At 38.7% G+C, this 18,815-nt stretch overlaps 1 protein-coding gene across 2 annotated transcripts in view; it reads right to left on the minus strand.

Moving 5' to 3' along the window:
* Positions 1-18,815, minus strand: part of CFAP46 (cilia and flagella associated protein 46) — a 131,864-nt gene that overhangs the window by 21,871 nt on the left and 91,178 nt on the right. For both annotated transcript variants that reach the window (XM_089510221.1, XM_089510220.1), the window contains exons 36-50: positions 18,643-18,772; positions 18,206-18,352; positions 17,125-17,325; positions 16,221-16,327; positions 14,237-14,419; positions 13,665-13,800; positions 12,279-12,467; positions 9,427-9,615; positions 7,785-7,925; positions 6,806-6,985; positions 5,005-5,175; positions 4,212-4,309; positions 3,157-3,332; positions 874-1,043; positions 223-335 (exon numbers count right to left, since the gene is read on the minus strand). In XM_089510221.1, coding sequence (XP_089366347.1) covers positions 223-335; positions 874-1,043; positions 3,157-3,332; positions 4,212-4,309; positions 5,005-5,175; positions 6,806-6,985; positions 7,785-7,925; positions 9,427-9,615; positions 12,279-12,467; positions 13,665-13,800; positions 14,237-14,419; positions 16,221-16,327; positions 17,125-17,325; positions 18,206-18,352; positions 18,643-18,772 — 2,331 coding nt within the window. The remainder of the gene's footprint in view (positions 1-222; positions 336-873; positions 1,044-3,156; positions 3,333-4,211; positions 4,310-5,004; positions 5,176-6,805; positions 6,986-7,784; positions 7,926-9,426; positions 9,616-12,278; positions 12,468-13,664; positions 13,801-14,236; positions 14,420-16,220; positions 16,328-17,124; positions 17,326-18,205; positions 18,353-18,642; positions 18,773-18,815) is intronic.

Consider the following 18,815-nt stretch of genomic DNA (forward strand, 5'->3'; position numbering starts at 1 on the left):
TAAGGACTGGAGCGCGGCTTTGGCGCAGCTTCCGGCCTCTTAAGATGCGTGTGTCATTTAAACAGCATACCTCCAAAGTGACCTGAAGCAGCTTTATTTTGGCCTGTCTGTTTGGACTCTTAGTCTTCAGCACTAATATTCTGAAGTCAAGAACATAATAGTTTATACATACAAAAGCTTATTTGAATATAATCTGGAGAATATGACATTTTAAAAAATCACCTTAGTTCAGTAAAATTAAACTGTGACAATATAGGTTTGAGATATTCTTCCATATCTTTCAAGATAGCTTGGAATTCTGATGTAAAACGTTGTTCATCTTCCTCTTCTATACTCTAAAATGAAATTAAACAACTTTTTTTTTACTAAAAAATAATTACAGAGGCTTAAAAGTAACAATGAAAGGGCAACACAGCAGTCAAATTAAAACAGATTAATGATGGTAAATTAGTAACATATCTGATATATCCAATTTTAAAATTACATGACCACTGGAGACAGACAGTGGTGGCTCTTAGTCTTAGTAATGGAGATGAGCACCGCTGTCTACAGTCGGCTACGACTAGACATTCATGTCCAAGGGAAACCTTTATTTTTACAGAAGTAGTGCTGTTCTCAAAACCCACTTACATAAGGCTTTAACCAGTACCCACGTCCCGTTAGTTAAAATGGGTTTACTCTAGTTGAGACTAGCAAATGGATTTGGCCCAATGTATGCAGCACACATACAGGCCATCTCATAAAAGAAAGAGTAATTATTGAATGTTAATCTATAGTTGTTTTTATTTAAAAATAGAATGAATATGAAGAATCTCATTAATAAATTATCTCAGTAATTAGTTATCTACAATTTTTTTTTAAAAAAATTCTTACTGCATCTGCTTCTTGCCATTTTCGAAATCCTTCATCTTGCAAAGTTTTATCTGGAGACAAAACTTCATCCAGAAGGCTTTCCATCCTCTCCTCTTTGAAAAATCTTACCCTCTCCAACAAATTCAAGAAGGTATCAGAATCCACAGTGGAGCGCACAATTTTAGCCTGCACTGGTGTTGAGTAAAATATAGACATATTAAATGCACTGACATTTCAAAAAGAAAAACATGCTGCATCTTTATTTTTCATAGCCATATCTGTGTTACACACACACCCAGAAAGATTCTAGTTACAAAGAGGAATGAATGATTATAGTAGTCACTGCAACTTATATGGCAGGTGATATTGTGGTATGCTAGTTAGTGTACTCATGAGTGATGCCTGAAGCATGGGAATGGGTTGGCATGCCTTTAATTCTCCACTGTGTAGATTAAACATCAATACAAGGAATTCAAATGGATTAATTTCCAAAGTGTGAGAACTATTTATCCGAAAGACTAAAGCACAGCTAAAGGATCTGTATTTTTGGGATGAAGATTTGGCCTGCTGCAGAATCATGGCTGGCATCTGCCATATACTCACTTAGCACATCCTTTCTAGTGCTTTATTTAACAATGTTACACTGAAATCATTTGCGTTTCTTATCTCTTGAATCCACAGTACTGCTACCTGTGCAAACATTGATGCAGCTATGGAAGTCTGTATTGCCTTGGCTGATGCCTCATGAGCATTCCCAAGTGCTGAAACAGCCCTTCTTTCATCTACTTCCTTCATCTTCTTCCATCTACTTCCTTCAATGTTGTGTTGGCCTCATGTGGAACTATGGCGGGATACAGACCACCCAAAAAGGGCGCCCTGTGCGAGGGAGCTGCAGCAGACAAACCATGCGGCTCCCTTGAGCAGCAAAAAGAACCCGCTCATGTCTCATGCTATCCCAGTGCTATATCACCCTGTATTGATTCAATTATCTTAAATTTGCTCATTGAACTTGTCTGAGAAGCTATTTTATATTGCTTTCCTGCTCTCTCTTGCAGCCACAGCTAGTGACAGTAGAGATATGCCTGTTTCTGCCATTCTCTGCCCAGTCTTAACTCTGCCCCTCTTGGCAGACTCTGCCTCGTCAAAATGGCGGATGGGGCTTCTACTCACTGCATTCCGAATCTGGAGAAACCACCACTACTGCTGCGTTTTTCTCAGGTACACTTAAGATATTTGGACCCATACTGTGTGGCAGTCTCAACTACCTGCTTTTTCTTTGCTGACTTTGAGTGGTTTTGTACTTTTTTCCCTCAGGCTTTGAGCTGTGAGTCCACCCAGTCTCTTTCCTGGCATTGTTTTGCATTTTTCCATGCTCATTTCACTTTCATTAGAGGTTTTTGTACATTTTCCTCAGGTTTTGAGTGGTGCGTCCACCTGGTCTCTTTCCCGGCATTGTTTTGAATTTTTCTGTCCTCATATTTTCTTTAGTTGTTCATTTCTTCCCTCTACAAAGACTTGTTGGGCAGTGGTCATCTGGATGGATTTGGTTATTAAAAACCTTTTCTTGGAGTCCCTCTTTCTCCAGTTCTGATGATGCTCTGTTTTGGTTATGATTTTCTCCGGTCTTATTATTGTCCTTCTCACCGTCTTCCATTTTGTCTATTTTACTATCTATTTATTTCAGAATCTATCAGAGAAGGATTGCCCATGTCCTGTTGGTAGGGCAGGTTAAAAAAAACCAACGGAGAAAGGGAGAGTAGTCTAACAGAATAAATGGAAAACAATGTTGACTCCTGCCTTGTGGTTGCTGCGTGGGGTAAAACCCAAAGGTAGTGCACTGCTCCACCTGCCATCCCAAGAATCAGATGGATTAATTTCTACAGTGTGAGAACTGTTTATCCTAAAAACTAAAACACAGATAAAAGATCTATATTTTTGGGATGAAGCTTTGGGCTACAATGAAAAGTAACTTCCTTGTCTAGAAAATAATTAGAGTCAGGAAGGGGAGAAAAAAGTAAGGATCATTCTCCTCACTCTAATTTGGTTTTGCATATCTGATGGGACATGTATCATCATAACTTCATTATACTCATGAAATGATCTCTAACTGGCTGGGAACTCTGTTTCAGTTAAGAATGTACATTTAAAAATGCTGCCGAATCCATGGCCAATTAGTGAGTAAAAATCCTGGAGGAAAAGGCATATTTTGAGCAATTTGCCATGTAGTAGGACTCATAAACAAAATATTTATGTAAGAATATCCAACACAGCTGAAGAGAGCAACACAGTTATATTTTCACTTACAGATTGGTTGAATGGCTTTCCCTTTTTGTTGTCCACTCTTTTCCTTGTGATGTCCACCCTTTTCCTTTTGCTGACCACCCTTTTCTTTTTGTTGACCACCCTTTTCCTTCTGTTCCCTTTGCTCCTTTGGGTTTGCTGGTTTTACTTTCTCAAGTATGGCACCATACAGGAGTGATCTATTGACAGAAACAATAAAAGCTAATTGTTTATTTTCTACAGATAATTCTTTATGGCATCCTAGTCTGACATGCTTAGAAATATAACTGAAAAATTATGCAAATACATACAAAGTGAGTAATTAAAATGACTGCAGTATTCAAACACATAAAAAAACATTTGGGTACAACAGATTCTTACTTCTCCTTTCCTAGTTTTTCTTGGGTTAAAAGGAGCATTTCTGGGAGAAAGGCAAAGAATCTAGACTTAGTAAACACAGGAAGGGACTGGAATCGAGATATAGTAGTAAAGCAGAGTTAATGTGGTACCTACAGCTTATTTCAACCTGTTAGAAATATTGGAAACACCTTCAAGCTTCGGAAAGAAAATTGAAATGAAGGCAGTTTTTCAAAATTACATTCAGGGGATGGGAGAAATCTGGAAGACAAGTTGAGGACTTCCTTAAATATTACCACAATCACTATAATCATCCAATAAGTATCATTATACCTTCAAAATACTCAACTGCCAATGCACCTTGCTACAACCCATTTTCTAAACATGGCAAAGAACCAGAATGGCAAAAGATAGCCATAAAACTGTTAGTATAGGGGTTGTAGAATTTCCTGCAGATGAGTGTAAAGAACATAAAAATATACATACACAATCATGGAACTCATAATCTACAGGGACAAAAATAGTTTGGAACAGAACAAACAGGTGGGTTTTGTTTTACTTAGACCACAGCAGGGATAGAGATTGTTCTAATTCATCTGCTGAATTACTAAAATAATTACAGTGATAAGACAACCAAGTATAACTAGAGCTAATCATGGCTAAATTCTACTTCTCAACCACAGCAGTAATATACAACTTTAAAAGAAAATTATTATATTAACCTGTCTTCTGAATGCTGGAGAATCACTATATGAAAGTTTGGTGGTAATTCATTCATGATATTAAAGTGTTGTACAGAAATGCAGAGATTTCCCCATGCCTACGCAAAAAAACACACACAAAAACAAAAACAAAAACAAAAAAACACATATTATCTTAAATAACAAAGCTTCAATATTTTCATCAAAAAGTTCAATGATTAAAAAGTTATTTATAAATGTTTAGTAAAATGCAGTCAACCCTCCATGTCCATGGATTCCTTATCGATGGATTCAACCATTCATGGATTGGAAATATTTTGAAAAATATAAATTCCAAAAAGCAAACCTTGATTCTGCCATGTCATATTAGGAACACCATTTTACTGTGCCACTGTATATAATGGGACTTGAGCATCCACGGATTTTGGAATCCACTGGGAGGTGAGGTCCTGGAACTAATTCCCAGTGGATAAGAAGGGCCCACTGTAATTTGAGTGATTCATAATTTATAAGAATATTGTGCAATATGAATGACACAATTGCTGGTGTGCTATTTCCTATGCTAAGCAGATTCTCAAATGGCTGGAATTTGCAATAGTTTTAACTTGTTTGTGAGTTGATCAAATAGGCATTGGAGCGTTTGTACAAAAACAAAAAATGTATAGAAACAATCCTCCTTTTTATATGGAGCTATTTAAACATAACTTGTGCAAAGAGAAAATATACCTTCATATACGCCTCCAAATCAGTTCCAGTTTGGCTAAGGACCACAAATATGTGAAAACAGGTTTCAATTTTCAACAGTTTTAGTTACCTTTGAGATAGCTGCTAGTCTCTGCTCTACATTTCTCAGAAGACTGCTTGTTTTATCTCCTTTTTGTTCTATATCATGTTGCAGATGCAGCATCGCTGCCAGTTGTGAACTGCGGGTATTCAGTGTTGCTGACAGCAGGATTTTTTTCATCATCATTGATGCTGAACAACTCTGTAATATTTTAATATTCTTCTAGTTTAGCAAAATTTTTAAAACAGATGGCTACTGAAAAGTCACATCAAGCAAATACCAAACAAGCTATACTGCTATTATTTATAATGACAGAAAAGTAGAGTGCTCTGACAATAAAATATGACAAGTGTATTTTCTCAGCTATCATTTTCCAGTTTCCCTCTTCTCTTCTTTTTTAAAATGAGATTGTAGTATTATAAATCACACCCTGTATTTTATCCATAAAACAACTTCAGGTAATAAACTAGGGAGAGAGTGATTGCCTCAAAGCGAACATGTGAATTTTATGGCTGAACTGGGACCTAAAACTAGCTCTCTCCAACATCTAACCCTAATCCAGATTAGTGTTAGCCATATGTAGTGCAGATGAAAATGCAATGTACCAGTTACCATGAATCATGGGTGCATTACAGACTGCCTGAAAGTGGCGGTCTGCCGGTGCCGTCATTAGCGCCGCCGAGGAGCCCCAGCGACCAAACCGCGAGGCTCCCCGGCACCGCAAAAAAGAAGCGCCAAAATGGCGCTTCTTGTTGCGGTACTAATGGCACACTCGCAGCGTCATTAGCACTGCATGACGTGCAGACGCCAAGTGTCCGCGATGTCAAAATGGCGACGCCCATCTGTACAGGGCACTGCCATTTTGTACGCGCTCTGTGCATACTAGAGTTAGGGGCGTCCGGAAGGGATGCCCCTTTCTAACCCTAGTACGCGCGGAGTGCGTACTTTATGCCTGTTTGTAACGGGCCTTGGTTATCTTTTAGTCAGTGTAAGGTGTAAAGATATAAATCTGAACACCAAAGTGAGGCTTGTCCAAGCCATCATGTTCCTCATCACTATGTATGGATATGAGAGCTAAATAGAGAAGAAAGCTGACAGAAAGAAAATAAACTCATTTGAAATATGGTGCTGGAGAAGAGTGCTGAGGATACCACTGGCAGTCCAGAAGACAAACAAATGGGTTCTAGAACAGATCAAGCTCGAGCTAATACTGGAAGCCATGATGACTAAACTGAGACTGTTGTACTTTGGTACTACATGAGAAGGTGTGATTCACTGAAAAAGACAATGATGGTAGGAAAGGTTGAGGGCAGAAGAAAGACTACAATTAAAGAGGTCATAGGCCCGAGCCTGTAGGAACTGAGCAGAGCAGTAGAGGACAGGGTGACTTGGAGTTGTCTCATCCTTAGGGTCACCATGAGTCGACTTTGACTCGAGAGTAGTTAACAACATCAAAAGGCATCTACAAATCCTGATTAAAGCTTATCATAGTTACCATTATCCATGCTTAGGGCACTGTAGAAAAAAGGCAGGCTAATGTTAAAAGAAGAGGATATGCAAGGATAAAGGCAGGAGTAGCATATGAGTTCATGGTATGCCCTCAATCACCCTATCATTGTTAAATAATTGTTAACATTAGTTTTGTGCCAGATTTAATGGTGTTTGTTACATACTCAAATATAATGATTGCATAGCAATTGCCAGCATTAAGTAAAAGTAATGAACTTCATTCAAGAACATAATAATCTCTATTTATAGTTTCTTAATACCATTTACATAAATTTAACTGATTATTGTTCTAACAAGGAGTATGACATATCAGTTGCTTTACCTGATATAGGGCTAAAAACTGGCTTGCTGAAACTGGGTCAAGTCGTCCAAAGCATTCAACCATTTCCAAACTAGCAGCAGCCACAGTATCAAGCATGTTGTTATTAATTGCAACGTTAATGCATTGCAACAAAACCTCTGTTGACTGAAACAGGTATTTCTGGGTCCGCATCTGTCTCCTCTATGTAGCAAAAATAAAAAGCTGTTCAATTCAATATTACTTGAACTGCATATATACATTTCAAACTTATATCAGTTTATGACTTTCTGGAAAGTAAAGGATTCTGATAAGGAGACAAAGGTGTTCTTCTGATGGATTCTGTGGCTGCTTCCAGAACTGACAATCACTTGCTGGGAAGCTCTGGGAACAAATTTTGGGGACTACAAAGGGTTGCATCATGAAGTTATACAGAAGCAAGTCAGACATGGCCTTTAATCTGGTAAAAGTTTTTAATGAAAAAAATGTTTATAGTGAGGAATAAGCAGCTTGCTGCTCACCTCAAAAAATCTATAAGGCACTCCGAATGCTAGGAATATCTAGAGATTTCAGACTTTGAACTGTGCCTCTCTGCTCTGATGCCTGATATAATAGACTCATCTCCAAAAGGAAAATGTGTGCCTTGTAGGAGGCTTAAAGATGTGGCCTGCTTCCCAGCAACCAAGGGAAAACTGCACTGACAGTACAGTGATATTAGGAGCTGCTGGTGCTGGTCTGCCTCCCCCCGCCACTGTTTTTCCACAAAAGGAGTGCCTTCTCAAAATGTCTGGGAAATAGCAAATCCTGCTCTGATTTTCAACTCATTTTGAAATACAAATTCAGCAAGTGACATGATAAACAAATGAAAAATGGGGAAGGATTGTCTTTTTAATAGGAAAAAAAAAAGGGGGGGGGGAAGTACATGAAAAAAATGTTTTCATGTTTCAGCTTTTTAAAATTACTATTTAGCAGGTTAAATGGAAAATTCTATCACATCATATACCTTTAATTCAGCTGCTTTCTTCTGGTATTGCTCAAGCTGTTTTTTAGTAAGTTGTAACCGAGGAGTTGGAGTTTCCTCTTCATCACATTTTGCTTCTGCTTCTGGAGAGGGAGATTTTTCACATATAGTTTTAACTTCCTCCTGTCCAGTAGAAATAGATAGATAGATAGATAGATAGATAGATAGATAAGGCACTGTCAATAGCTGATGAACATCTTGAAAAGGCATGCAGCCCAGTGCTAAGAAGATAGGTCAAGATGTCAAAACAAACAAATGCTTCCTTTATCTAAGTATGTCAAACTAGTACTTTATATAGATATCTGAACATCCAGTGGGGAGGACGGGCCTGCCACCTTCAGACAACAGTGGAGGATAGCATTCTAAAGGCCGTTTGGGTATGTCAAGAGCCAAGGTGTTGGTAAAAGATAGAGGATTATACTGAGAGCAAAAGTTTCTCTGCTTACTTTAAAAGCTCACATTTACATGCTTCAGAACATTATTGTACCTTGCTCGAGTTTTCTGTACTTTCATAGAGAGGCCTCAAGAATAATTGTAAACAGAAATGCAGCTGTTCTGAGGCTGTGCTGGCTTTGGTGCTGATAAGGAAACTCCCTCTCACAATGTTAATTCCACCCCCCCACCCTGTTTTGGGGTGAATGGGGTCACTACAGAAGACCCGTCCTATTAGAGGATAGAACCCACAACTGTAAGAGATTTCTTTTGCCTAGGGACAAATTACTGCTATACAATTATACTGTTATCATTCCACTTTAACTCTCATGGTTCCATCCTATGGAATCCTGGGATTTGTAGTCTGGTGAGGCACTAGAGTGCTCTGAGAATTTTAAATACACCTTCTTACACGGCCAATTCCAGGATTCCAAAGAATGGAACTATGGCAGATAAAGTGGAATAACAGTGCTATAATTGTGTAGTGTGACTGGGCCCCTGGTCTCAAAAAGGAAAATGTTTATATATCCTACTCTTTCTTACATGCCTCACATTAACACAAATCCTTTCTAGAACTTGGAAACGTACCTTTTTGGACTACAGTTCTCAGAATCCTCCATTCAGAATGGCTGCTGGCTATGTTGGCTGGTGGGTGCTGGGAGATGTAGTCCAAAAAAGGAAATTTACAAGTTCTGCTAATGCCAGTCTTCAGAAGCAGATTACTGTTGTTATACTGAAAAAATGGTACCACCACCCATGCATAAGAGGGAGGAATTTGAAAACTAATGGAAACTCTGAGTTTTACAGAAGTAAAAATAATAATTAAAAAAAACAAGCAAAGAAACACGAACAATTAATTTTTGAAAAGCTATCATAAGCAGGCAATTTGACCTCTCTGAAAATACACCTCCATAAGGGCCGAGTTCAATGCCTGCCACCTGTTGAATGCTTACTGGAGAAAAAAAACCTCATAAATGTTAGGGTAGGGAGGGAAAATGGACTTGCAAGAATCCTGAACAGCATCTTTCCACAGGCCAGCACTTTCTTATTTTGTATACCTATACCACACTTTTCCCTAGGAGAGGAGCTCAAGGGAGCTAACAAGATTAATCTGAAGCAGTACAATCATATGCATTCACAGTTTACTAAAACATTTACAGTTCTATTTACATTTTGTAAGTGTATGCCTTACCACTGCACTTTCACACCACAGAATATCTGAAGGTAAAGGGTTTGACTGATCAGCAAGTAAATGCATACTCCTCCCTGTGAGATAGAGGTATTTAGCTTTGATATCAGGACAGCCTATGTAAAGACTCTGTAGGCTTGTGAGCTGAGCCTGGGCATTATGACCAATTGTATGACCAAGTGTTATCCATGCCTGTTAGAATCCAGAAAACATAAAATCAGTGGTTTAAAATTTCCTGGAAAACAGAAAAATTATGAAGGACATAAATAACAATAACAATAACAATTATTATTATTATTATTATTATTATTATTATTATTATTATTTGTATCCCACCTCTCCCAGTATTGGATTGAGGCGGGTAACAACAAACATAAACAATAAAATCCAACATGAGATAAAATAGATAAAAGCATAACAGGGCATATTAGATCCTAGTTCCACAATCTCCCTCCCACCTTAAAATACCATTAAAAACAATTCCCAATAAAATGGTTAACAAAATAAAATGACATCAAAGTCCGGTGGGTACAGCTAAACCAACGGAGAGTGAAAATTCTGAGGAGATCAGATTGGGAAGGCCTGCCTGAAGAGATCTGTTTTTATTGCCTTCTTAAAGGCCTCCAAAGATGTTAGATGGCGGAACTCATACGGCAGGTCATTCCAGATTTTTGGAATGGCAACAGAGAACGTCCTCTGGGAAGTCATCTTCAGTCTAGTTCTCTCTAACTGCAGTAGGTTCTTCCTAGAGGATCTGAGAGTGCAGTAAGGATTGTATGGGAGGAGGCATTCCCTCAGGTAAGCTGGGCCTAAGCCATGCAGGGCCTTATAGGTAATAACCAACACCTTATACTGTGCCCGGAGGCTAATGGGATGCCAGTGTAGGGATTTTACGATAGGTGTAATAGAATCAAATTTGGAACTCCCTGTCACCAATCTGGCTGCCATATTTTGAACCAATTGCAGCTTCCAAATGTGGCACGAGGGTTGCCCCATGTAGAGCGCATTGCAGAAATCGAGACAAGAGATTACCAGTGAATGTAGGTTTTCGCGTTCCAGGAAGGGTCGTAGCTGGCGAATCAGCCAAAGCTGATAATGGGTGTTCCTGGCTGTTGCATCCCCTGGGATGACAGCTGAAGCCTTACCACTGCAGGAGCACCCCCAAGCTACAGACACAGTCCTTTAGGGGAAGTGTGACCCCATCCAGAACTGGAGAGCTTATCACCATACTTGGATTGGGATTGCCTAAAGCGAGTACCTCCATTTTATTTGGATTCAATTTAAGTCTATTTTCCCTCATCCAATCCATTACTGACTTCAGGCAGTCATTCAGAGGGGAGATGCCTTCCTTGGTCATCGAAGCAGTCAGAGACATGGAGAAACAAATTTGGGTGTCATCAGCGTACTGATAACACCCCGCCCCATGTCTCCGGATGATCTCACCCAGCAACTTCATGTAAATGTTGAATAGCATTGGCAACAGTATCGCGCCTTGAAGGATGCCCGATTTGAGCTCCCTCTTGGCTGAACAACTGTTGCCAAGCGACACCATCTGGAACCTGCCCAAGAGATAGGACTGGAACCACTGCAGAGCAGTGCCTCCGATTCCCAATTCCCTCAGGCACTCCAGAAGTATACCATGGTCTATCGTATCGAAGGCCGCTGAGAGGTCCAAGAGCACCAACAGGGCCACGCTTCCCCTGTCAATGCACAGACGGAGATCATCAACCAAGGAGACCATGGCAGTCTCCACTCCATATCCTGACCTGAAGACATTGCTTTTTAAAAAGGTTGTCACCAAATGAATTTCTGGCAGTTTATTAGTAACTAGAATAACTGTTAGGATCCAGGGGATTTTCATGAGTAGCTGCAAAACCATCGCCTTCACTAAATTTTTGAAATTGAAACTTGGTATCCTATTAAAAATAGTTCTTGAAATGTTAGCAAATGGATATAATATTAAAACAATTCATCAAAACAATCCTTACAGCTTATATAGAAACTAGGAATGGGCTACTGCAATGTTGAGCACCCTCTCCAAGGAAACTATGGAGGGACACTTGTCAAAAAAATATTTCAAAAGTGTATGGTCTTAAACACCCCAATGCCTTCTAGGTGTTGTGGGGGGCATTTTTGTCACATTTTTAGTTCCCTTCCGGATTTGTTTTAGGTCCAGGGGAGGCCTTTTTTACAGTAGCAAGTGACGTGGAAGTCATTTTTGGTTCACTTCTTGTTTTAGAAATGGTGTCTCCCCAAGCTAAAATAGGGCAAAGAATGTGGTTTTAGATATCATGACGTTAAGTTGTTTAGGCTTTTGTAGGTCACAACTAGTACTTTGAAGTGAGCTCAGAAGTAAATGGAAGCCAGTGCAAAAGATCTAAGACTGGTGATATGTGGTTCCTAAATCACACAACAGACAATAGTCTAGTTGCTATACTTTGCACTGGCTATAGCTTCAAAATGCCTTATGAAGGGCAGCCCCACAAACAGCACATTGCAGTAGTTTAATTACTGCAATACCTTGTAAGCAATGTGAAATATAGCACCTAGATTAGCAATCAGAGTTACATAAAGCACTGGGTTTGATATATTGTGGCATAGTGGACACACTCCTCCTTCAACTTAACCTATTATGGAGGGCTCTCCAATTTCTGTGAAGCATGGAGAAACAGCCATGGGGCAGGCGATAAGAAAGAGAAATACATTTCTGCTAGTCTGATTGCAAATACCTACAGATGGATTCAGGCCATTAGTTTTTGCATAATATATACTTACCAGTATCTTGCTTCCAGTTTCAAAATCAAAAGTATATAAAATGTTTTTGTAAAACAAATCAAGTACACTTGAACACAAACCTGTTCAACAGAAGCAGCATCAGGAGTAAACCTGACAAAGTCCTCAATGATTTGCTCAATTTGTTCTGCTCTGGCCTCTTTCTTTTTTTTCTCAATATTGGTAAGGACAAAAACATCCACAATTATTTCTACGAAGATCAACTTCATGTTAGCAAGTTTTCTCATCAGTGGTGTGTTAATATTTCTTGTCTGAAAGTTTTTTAAAAATGTAAATAGAAGCCAAACAGTTAAGATCAAATCAGACTGAGGTTCATAGGACTACAGTAGATGTCTAGGAAAATGTATCATGGATAATTAATTAATTAATTTGTTTTATTTATATACCACTATTCCAAAGATCATAGTGGTGGACAGCAAGTAAGCTAATTAGCAAGTAAGCTAATTTGCCCCCAACAGTCTGGGTACTCATTTTAGCGACCTCGGAAGGATGCAAGCCTGAGTTGAGCTTGGGCCCTTTTGCTGGTCTTGAACTCGCAACCTTGTGGTTTTGAGTGAATGGCTGCAGTACAGGCATTTAACCACTGCGCCACCAGGGCTCTCAGCCACTGATGTGCTATTTTTGCCTCTGTATGCCCTTATATAGTAGAAAATACTGCTCTAAAATGGAATGAGAAGAAGGAAATAGACAGTTTTTCAGGTACACATTTATTAATTTTTAAAATAAATATTTGCAATAATTAGAAAATATGAAGTCTGTTGACATTTAGAAGGGACTCTCCACACTTTATCATCTAACCAGCAGATATTTATATTGAAAGAGATGCAGAAGTGGTTGCTGATAGTGTCTCCTAATGAGTCTCCAGATTCTTTGTATTTTCAAATATCCACCAGAATTTTGAGACCCAGCCAACAGGGGCAGTTTCCACATTTTGGATGTTGTGAACAAACATACCATTTAATAACTGTCATCTTTCAGCTTATGAGGGAGAGAATAGGCTGGCCCAGCTCCACCAGGGCTAGCCTGAAGAAAGAGTCTCCTCCCTCCTTAACTGTCATCTTTCGGCCTATGAGGGAGAGAATAGGCTGGCCCAGCTCCATCAGGGCTAGCCTGAAGAAAGAGGCTCCTCCCTCCTTAACTCATCTTTCGGCCCATGAGGGGGTTGACCAGGCTGGCCCAGCTCCATCAGGGCTAGCCTGAAGAAGAAGAGCCCTCCCTCCAGTCCATCTGCCTTGGTCCAGGCCTTAGAAGGAAAGAAGGACTGCTGGACCTGATCCCCTCCCCTCCATTCCCTTCTCCTTTTGTGTCGTGTCTTTTAGATTGTAAGCCTGAGGGCAAGGAACAGTCTATTATCTCCTCTGTTGTAAACCACTCGGATTCCCAGGGATTGGGCGGTATATAAATAAATCATATTATTATTATTATTATTATTATTATTATTATCTTACCTCATTAGTTGGAAGCATATTATTAACATGTCGAAAAAGCTCTTCCATTTGTGCTACTGCTTGTTGAGCTAGTCTGTATGCATCTAGGTAATGACGCTGTTTGTCTGCAGTGTATGTTGTATGTTTACCTAGCATCCTGTTAAAAAAATACAGAACTTCATGCAAAAAAGGCACTTAGTACATAATGATATCATGAATGCCCCTTCAGTGGAGGATGGGATACTTTTGGGAACATTTTCATCTTGTTTGACACAATTATAAAAAAGAAAAAAGTAACAAGACATTTTGAAAATGTACCATGTATTAAGTTATTTTGATAATCAAGACTAAAATAATTCAAGATATTACTAAAAATTATGTCACTATTTCCTGTCTCATGTTATACAACCTCTGATCATGTACTCTTTATTTATTCTCATTTAAAATAAATAAATCTTTCCAAATGTGGAACCAGGTACATCTGTTTGTCCTGAAAGCAGGGGGAAACTGCTACAAACTAGCGAAGAAATCAGTAATTGGCATCTTGGACTATTTACATTAAAATAACTATTCAGGAACTGTTGTCACCTTACCTGTGAATATTTGCACAAGCCATCAAAGCTTCAGCACTATAATCTTTATATCCATAAGAAAGGAAGTCCTTCTCTATGCGAATTAATTTATCATAAGGTTCCAGACACATTGTTTCTAACTCAGTTGCATGCCGGCTACCACTGATGAAATCTTTAGCAAACTCTATCTGAATATAGGCTCTCCTGTGTAGAAGAGGGTAATAACAGAACTTGGGGAATATGTCCCAATATTTGATCAAGTATGTTGTACTATTATACTTTAAAAAAAAAAAACATTTTTATGACTGATAGGAAAGCTCCCATATTATATTTATCTATAAAAGGTGGTATTAGCATTTAAAAGGTTATGTTTTGCATTCATCTATAAAAGACAACTTTTGCTTTTTAAAAAAAAAACCTGAAGAAACTTCTGTGGATTTACAAAATGACAGTATTATCTGTTAAGGAAAATGCAACATGGGACATACAGTAATAGAAATAAAATATGTATGTGAAAGTCACAATGACTAAGCAAGAGCAATTAAGAAGCTACACAGGTGAAAAAGCTAATATAATTTAGAAGTCTTGAATGTCAAGGACAGAATTATAGAATGTACAATTGGAAACACCTGAGATTCATTAAGTGTACAAGGTAAAATGATGAAATACTTGGGTTGGTCTTAAGTGTGGGTTGAACTATGTGAACCAATCAAAATGAATGTACACACCCACTGGGTGGAAACTGACTAGTGGGTGGTGATTAGCAATGGCTATAATAATTGCAATGTTTGCCAATGTTTTTTGTTGGGTAGTTGGAGTGTTTTGGAGATATTGTGGAGTATTGGAGATGGTGATTTTGTAGGGCATATAGTATTTGTATATAGTAGAATAAAGTAGATCTTTTATATAAGACTCCTGAGTTGTCTGGTGTCTTGAGTGAAGATACAAAAGCCAGCAGAATCCTGGAGAAGTTTGGAGACATCTGAGGAAGAAGAGTGAGAAGGCTTGGAGAGTTTGTCAGGGTCTTCAGCCTATTCTCTGAAACTCTGCTGCTTGGAAGAAAAGCATTAACCACTGACCAAAGCTGGTCAGCTCTGCTGCATAACAAGGTGGTGAGTTAGAGCCAGAGGTGAAGAGCTACAACTCCCATCATCCCTGACATTATCCTATGTACACATGTGCCAAATTAAAGTCTCAATGAATTCAATGAGAGTTATGCTTAAATAAGTTGCCCCAAATTGCAATCCTATATACTGTACTACTCACTCAACATTCAAAAGGTATGTGCTCTGAACTGGCCTTCTGCTTACTGTACTGTCTTAAGAGAAGGGAAACAATCCCCTCTAGGGATTTGGAATTTGGAAATGACTTGAAGGCACACAACAGCACAATCATCCCCTAATATTGGCTGATCTTCATAGACATAGGGACACAGTCGCTGTGTCATCACAAAGTTACATCAAGACCAGGTAATCCAAAATAACTTCCAATATTCCTTCACTGGTATGGGTTTGGATTCAACACAGCTTCAGGTTGCCTCGTCTCAATCCAGATGACCCTCAGCCAACCTGGTGAGTTAGGGCATCTTTCTTAACTGAGGGGTGAAACAGACTGCCTCAAAGGAGCGGTGTCACACCGCTCCTTTGATCGCTGAGTCGGGGCCACAGCAACCGCACACCACATCTCCAACCCAGCAAAAAGCTGGCTCTTCTGCTGTGGTGGTAGCTTTTTGGTGCACCTGGGGCAAGTGGCATCTAAATGCTGCACTGCCGAAGCTCCAAAAACTGCCACCATGTAAACAGTTAGGAGGCTTCACAGCAGCCTCATGGCTGCTTGGGAGTGTCTAAACAACACGCCCCCAAGCTGCGGGGAAACCACCTCAAAGGGCTGTTTCACCCTTAGGTTCTACTGAATCCATCTACTGAATCTGAGTAGACACATATAAGAAGATAGTGCTAATTAGTTAACAAAAACAAATATTAACATAACTTTAAAATGTATTTACCTGGCCTCAAGGTGTGCAATTATAATACCCAGCTCAGATTCTCTGTTAGGTCTCTGTACCAATAATGGTCTTAAAATGTTTACATTTTTTTGCAAAAAATGGCAGGCCTGAAATTATGAGAAAACAGAATTAATAACAAATTAATTCAATTTCTCAGCAATATATATATATATATATATATATATATATATATATATATAATACACAATCTGTGAGGCAAAAATACTGTTTTGCTAAATGTTATGTGACTCCTCAGGGTAGACATGAGTAACACCTGATTAAATGTTAACTACAAAAGGATATTATTACTCTCTACACTGAAAACATTGTGTCCTCTGAAATATTGTCTCTCTGATAATAAGAACTTTAAACCAGCAAAATGGTGAAGAATAGTCTTTAATGTTGATTGACCAGTTGCTAGAAAAAGGAAATTTCTAGCTCAGAATCTCAACAATTTCATTATAGTTTACATTTTGATAGTATTACAAATGCTATTTAAAGCTGGATTTTGAAACATAAAGTTTATAATTAAAAGCAGAAATCTACTATAGATGGGAAAACTATATACAAATAGGCTGGATAAAAAGGTCAGTTAGTACAGTTCTCTAAACTGAACTATGCATATTTGTCTCCAAGTCACCTGTTGACCTATGGTGATCCCATGATTTTCATAAGGTTTTCTTAGACAAGGAATACTCAGAAGTGGTTTGCCCATTTCTTCCTTTAAAATATAGCCTACTGCACTAGGTATTGGCAGTCTCCTATTCAAGTACTAACCAGGCTAGACCCTGCTTAGTTTCTAAGATCAGACAGGATCTGGTGCCTTGTGAGTATTTAGGCCAAATAAACTGACCCATATTTAATATTCTGTTTTTAGAGAGAAATTGCCAGGTTACTTTCTTACCATTTTTTCCTTTCCTTCCCTGACTTCCCCTACAATTGCATCTGTGAGGCACAAAGTGCTATTGTGCCAAAACCTCTCATTTCCTCCAATCAATTGTGCCTTTTCAAGCAGAGCTTTTGCTTGTCCATGGTTTTTTTCCAAGTTAGCTAGCACAGCCAGAAGATAGAGGCACTGTGATACAGTACACAGATCATTCATTTCCTAGAAAAAGACATTTCAAATGTTAAAATATATAACTTGAACGCTTGTGCTAATATTTACAATCTAAATGCAGTATGTCTCATTGTATAACCAACACCTTGGTAATATTGAAGGTTTAGACATCTGTAAAAACATTGGACTTGGTCAAAAATGGTAAAAAAAAGAGGACTGGATTCAGACTTAAGTCTTATTTAAAGCAGATTCATCAAAATTAATGGGGCTTACGTTAGTTATATCTAACACTGGGATCATTCAAACTATCTTTTACCCCAATTCCCAAACCAGATTAAAAGTAGGTAGTTCCCATCTGTATCGGGGTTTTGCACACCCAATCTGGGGCAAAACCTCTTCAGAGCGGGTTTTCCAAAAGTGGGGTTTTCCCCGTTTCATTTCAGAAAACCCGCTTCTTCCAGGGTGCTGGCAAATGTGAACATGTCACCGATCGTGACTGGGTCAAGTTCAGAGGGAGGGATAAAGGTCAGAGAGTGGACAGTGGGTGGAACATGCCTCCCCCTGGCACCAGTCGCTTTGCAAGCAGCTTTTTAAAAAACATATTGTTCAAAACATATAAATGTAAAATCTGGGCAAGTCTTTCAGAAAAAAATGAAAGGCCTCTCCTAACTATGTGACTGCTAGATCAGAGTGATGCACAGAAGCTGTTTTCTCTTGAGGGCTAGATGTGGAATAGCACTTGGCATCTTTGGGCCCAGTGCATGCTCATACATTCATGGTATTTATTTATCAACTCTCAACCCACTAGGACCCTGAAGTGATACATAATCAACAAAAAGGCTTTAAACACGAGCAGAGGCTCGCTCTTCTCCATACTGTACTGAGAAGTAACCTATGACCTTTTGGAGACAAAGTTTGAATGAGTTACCTGAGCTGCTTGGTGTGCTTCTGAAAGCAGTAGTCTTGCTGGTTGATATAAACTCAGTCGAAGTAAGACTTCAGCTTTGTCTATCCACAAGTAGGGGAAAGAGAGCCCACTTAATTCTTTTTCAGTAATGGGATTTAGTTCCAAAATCTGTAAAATATTTTAGCCTAGAAATTACTCTTCTTTTAAAAAACATTCAGTATTTTGTAAGCATTGCACAGACTGTCAATTCGAATGCAGACTGTGCATAAAATAACAAATTGTTTCAGGTTCTAAATACAGGAGACAAAACCAATGTGTGTTTGTAAGCCACAGCTCACTTATTACACAGCAGGCTTCTAACAAAAGTTGTTTCTAAAAGCAACAAAGAGTTGAAAGGTAGTAAAAGGTTTTGAAATGGGTTATCACCACTCAGTAAATGTAAAACAGCTGGAAATTACCTTGTCTTTTGCAGTTAGTCTTTTTTTAATCTGATCCCCATCGCATTGCTTTGTAGAACCAAATAATTTGGATTCCTTTTGATGCTCTTTTAGGGCATTCTCTTTTTTAAATGCAATTTCTTGCCTGAACCTGAAGCGGGGAAAAGGAAAGATTAAACTGTTTTCTAGTAAAT

This window comes from Sceloporus occidentalis, unplaced genomic scaffold, assembly GCF_023333645.1.
Source record: "Sceloporus occidentalis isolate IW3139 unplaced genomic scaffold, rSceOcc1.0.p SCAF_2, whole genome shotgun sequence".
Classification (NCBI taxonomy): Eukaryota; Metazoa; Chordata; class Lepidosauria; order Squamata; family Phrynosomatidae; genus Sceloporus; species Sceloporus occidentalis.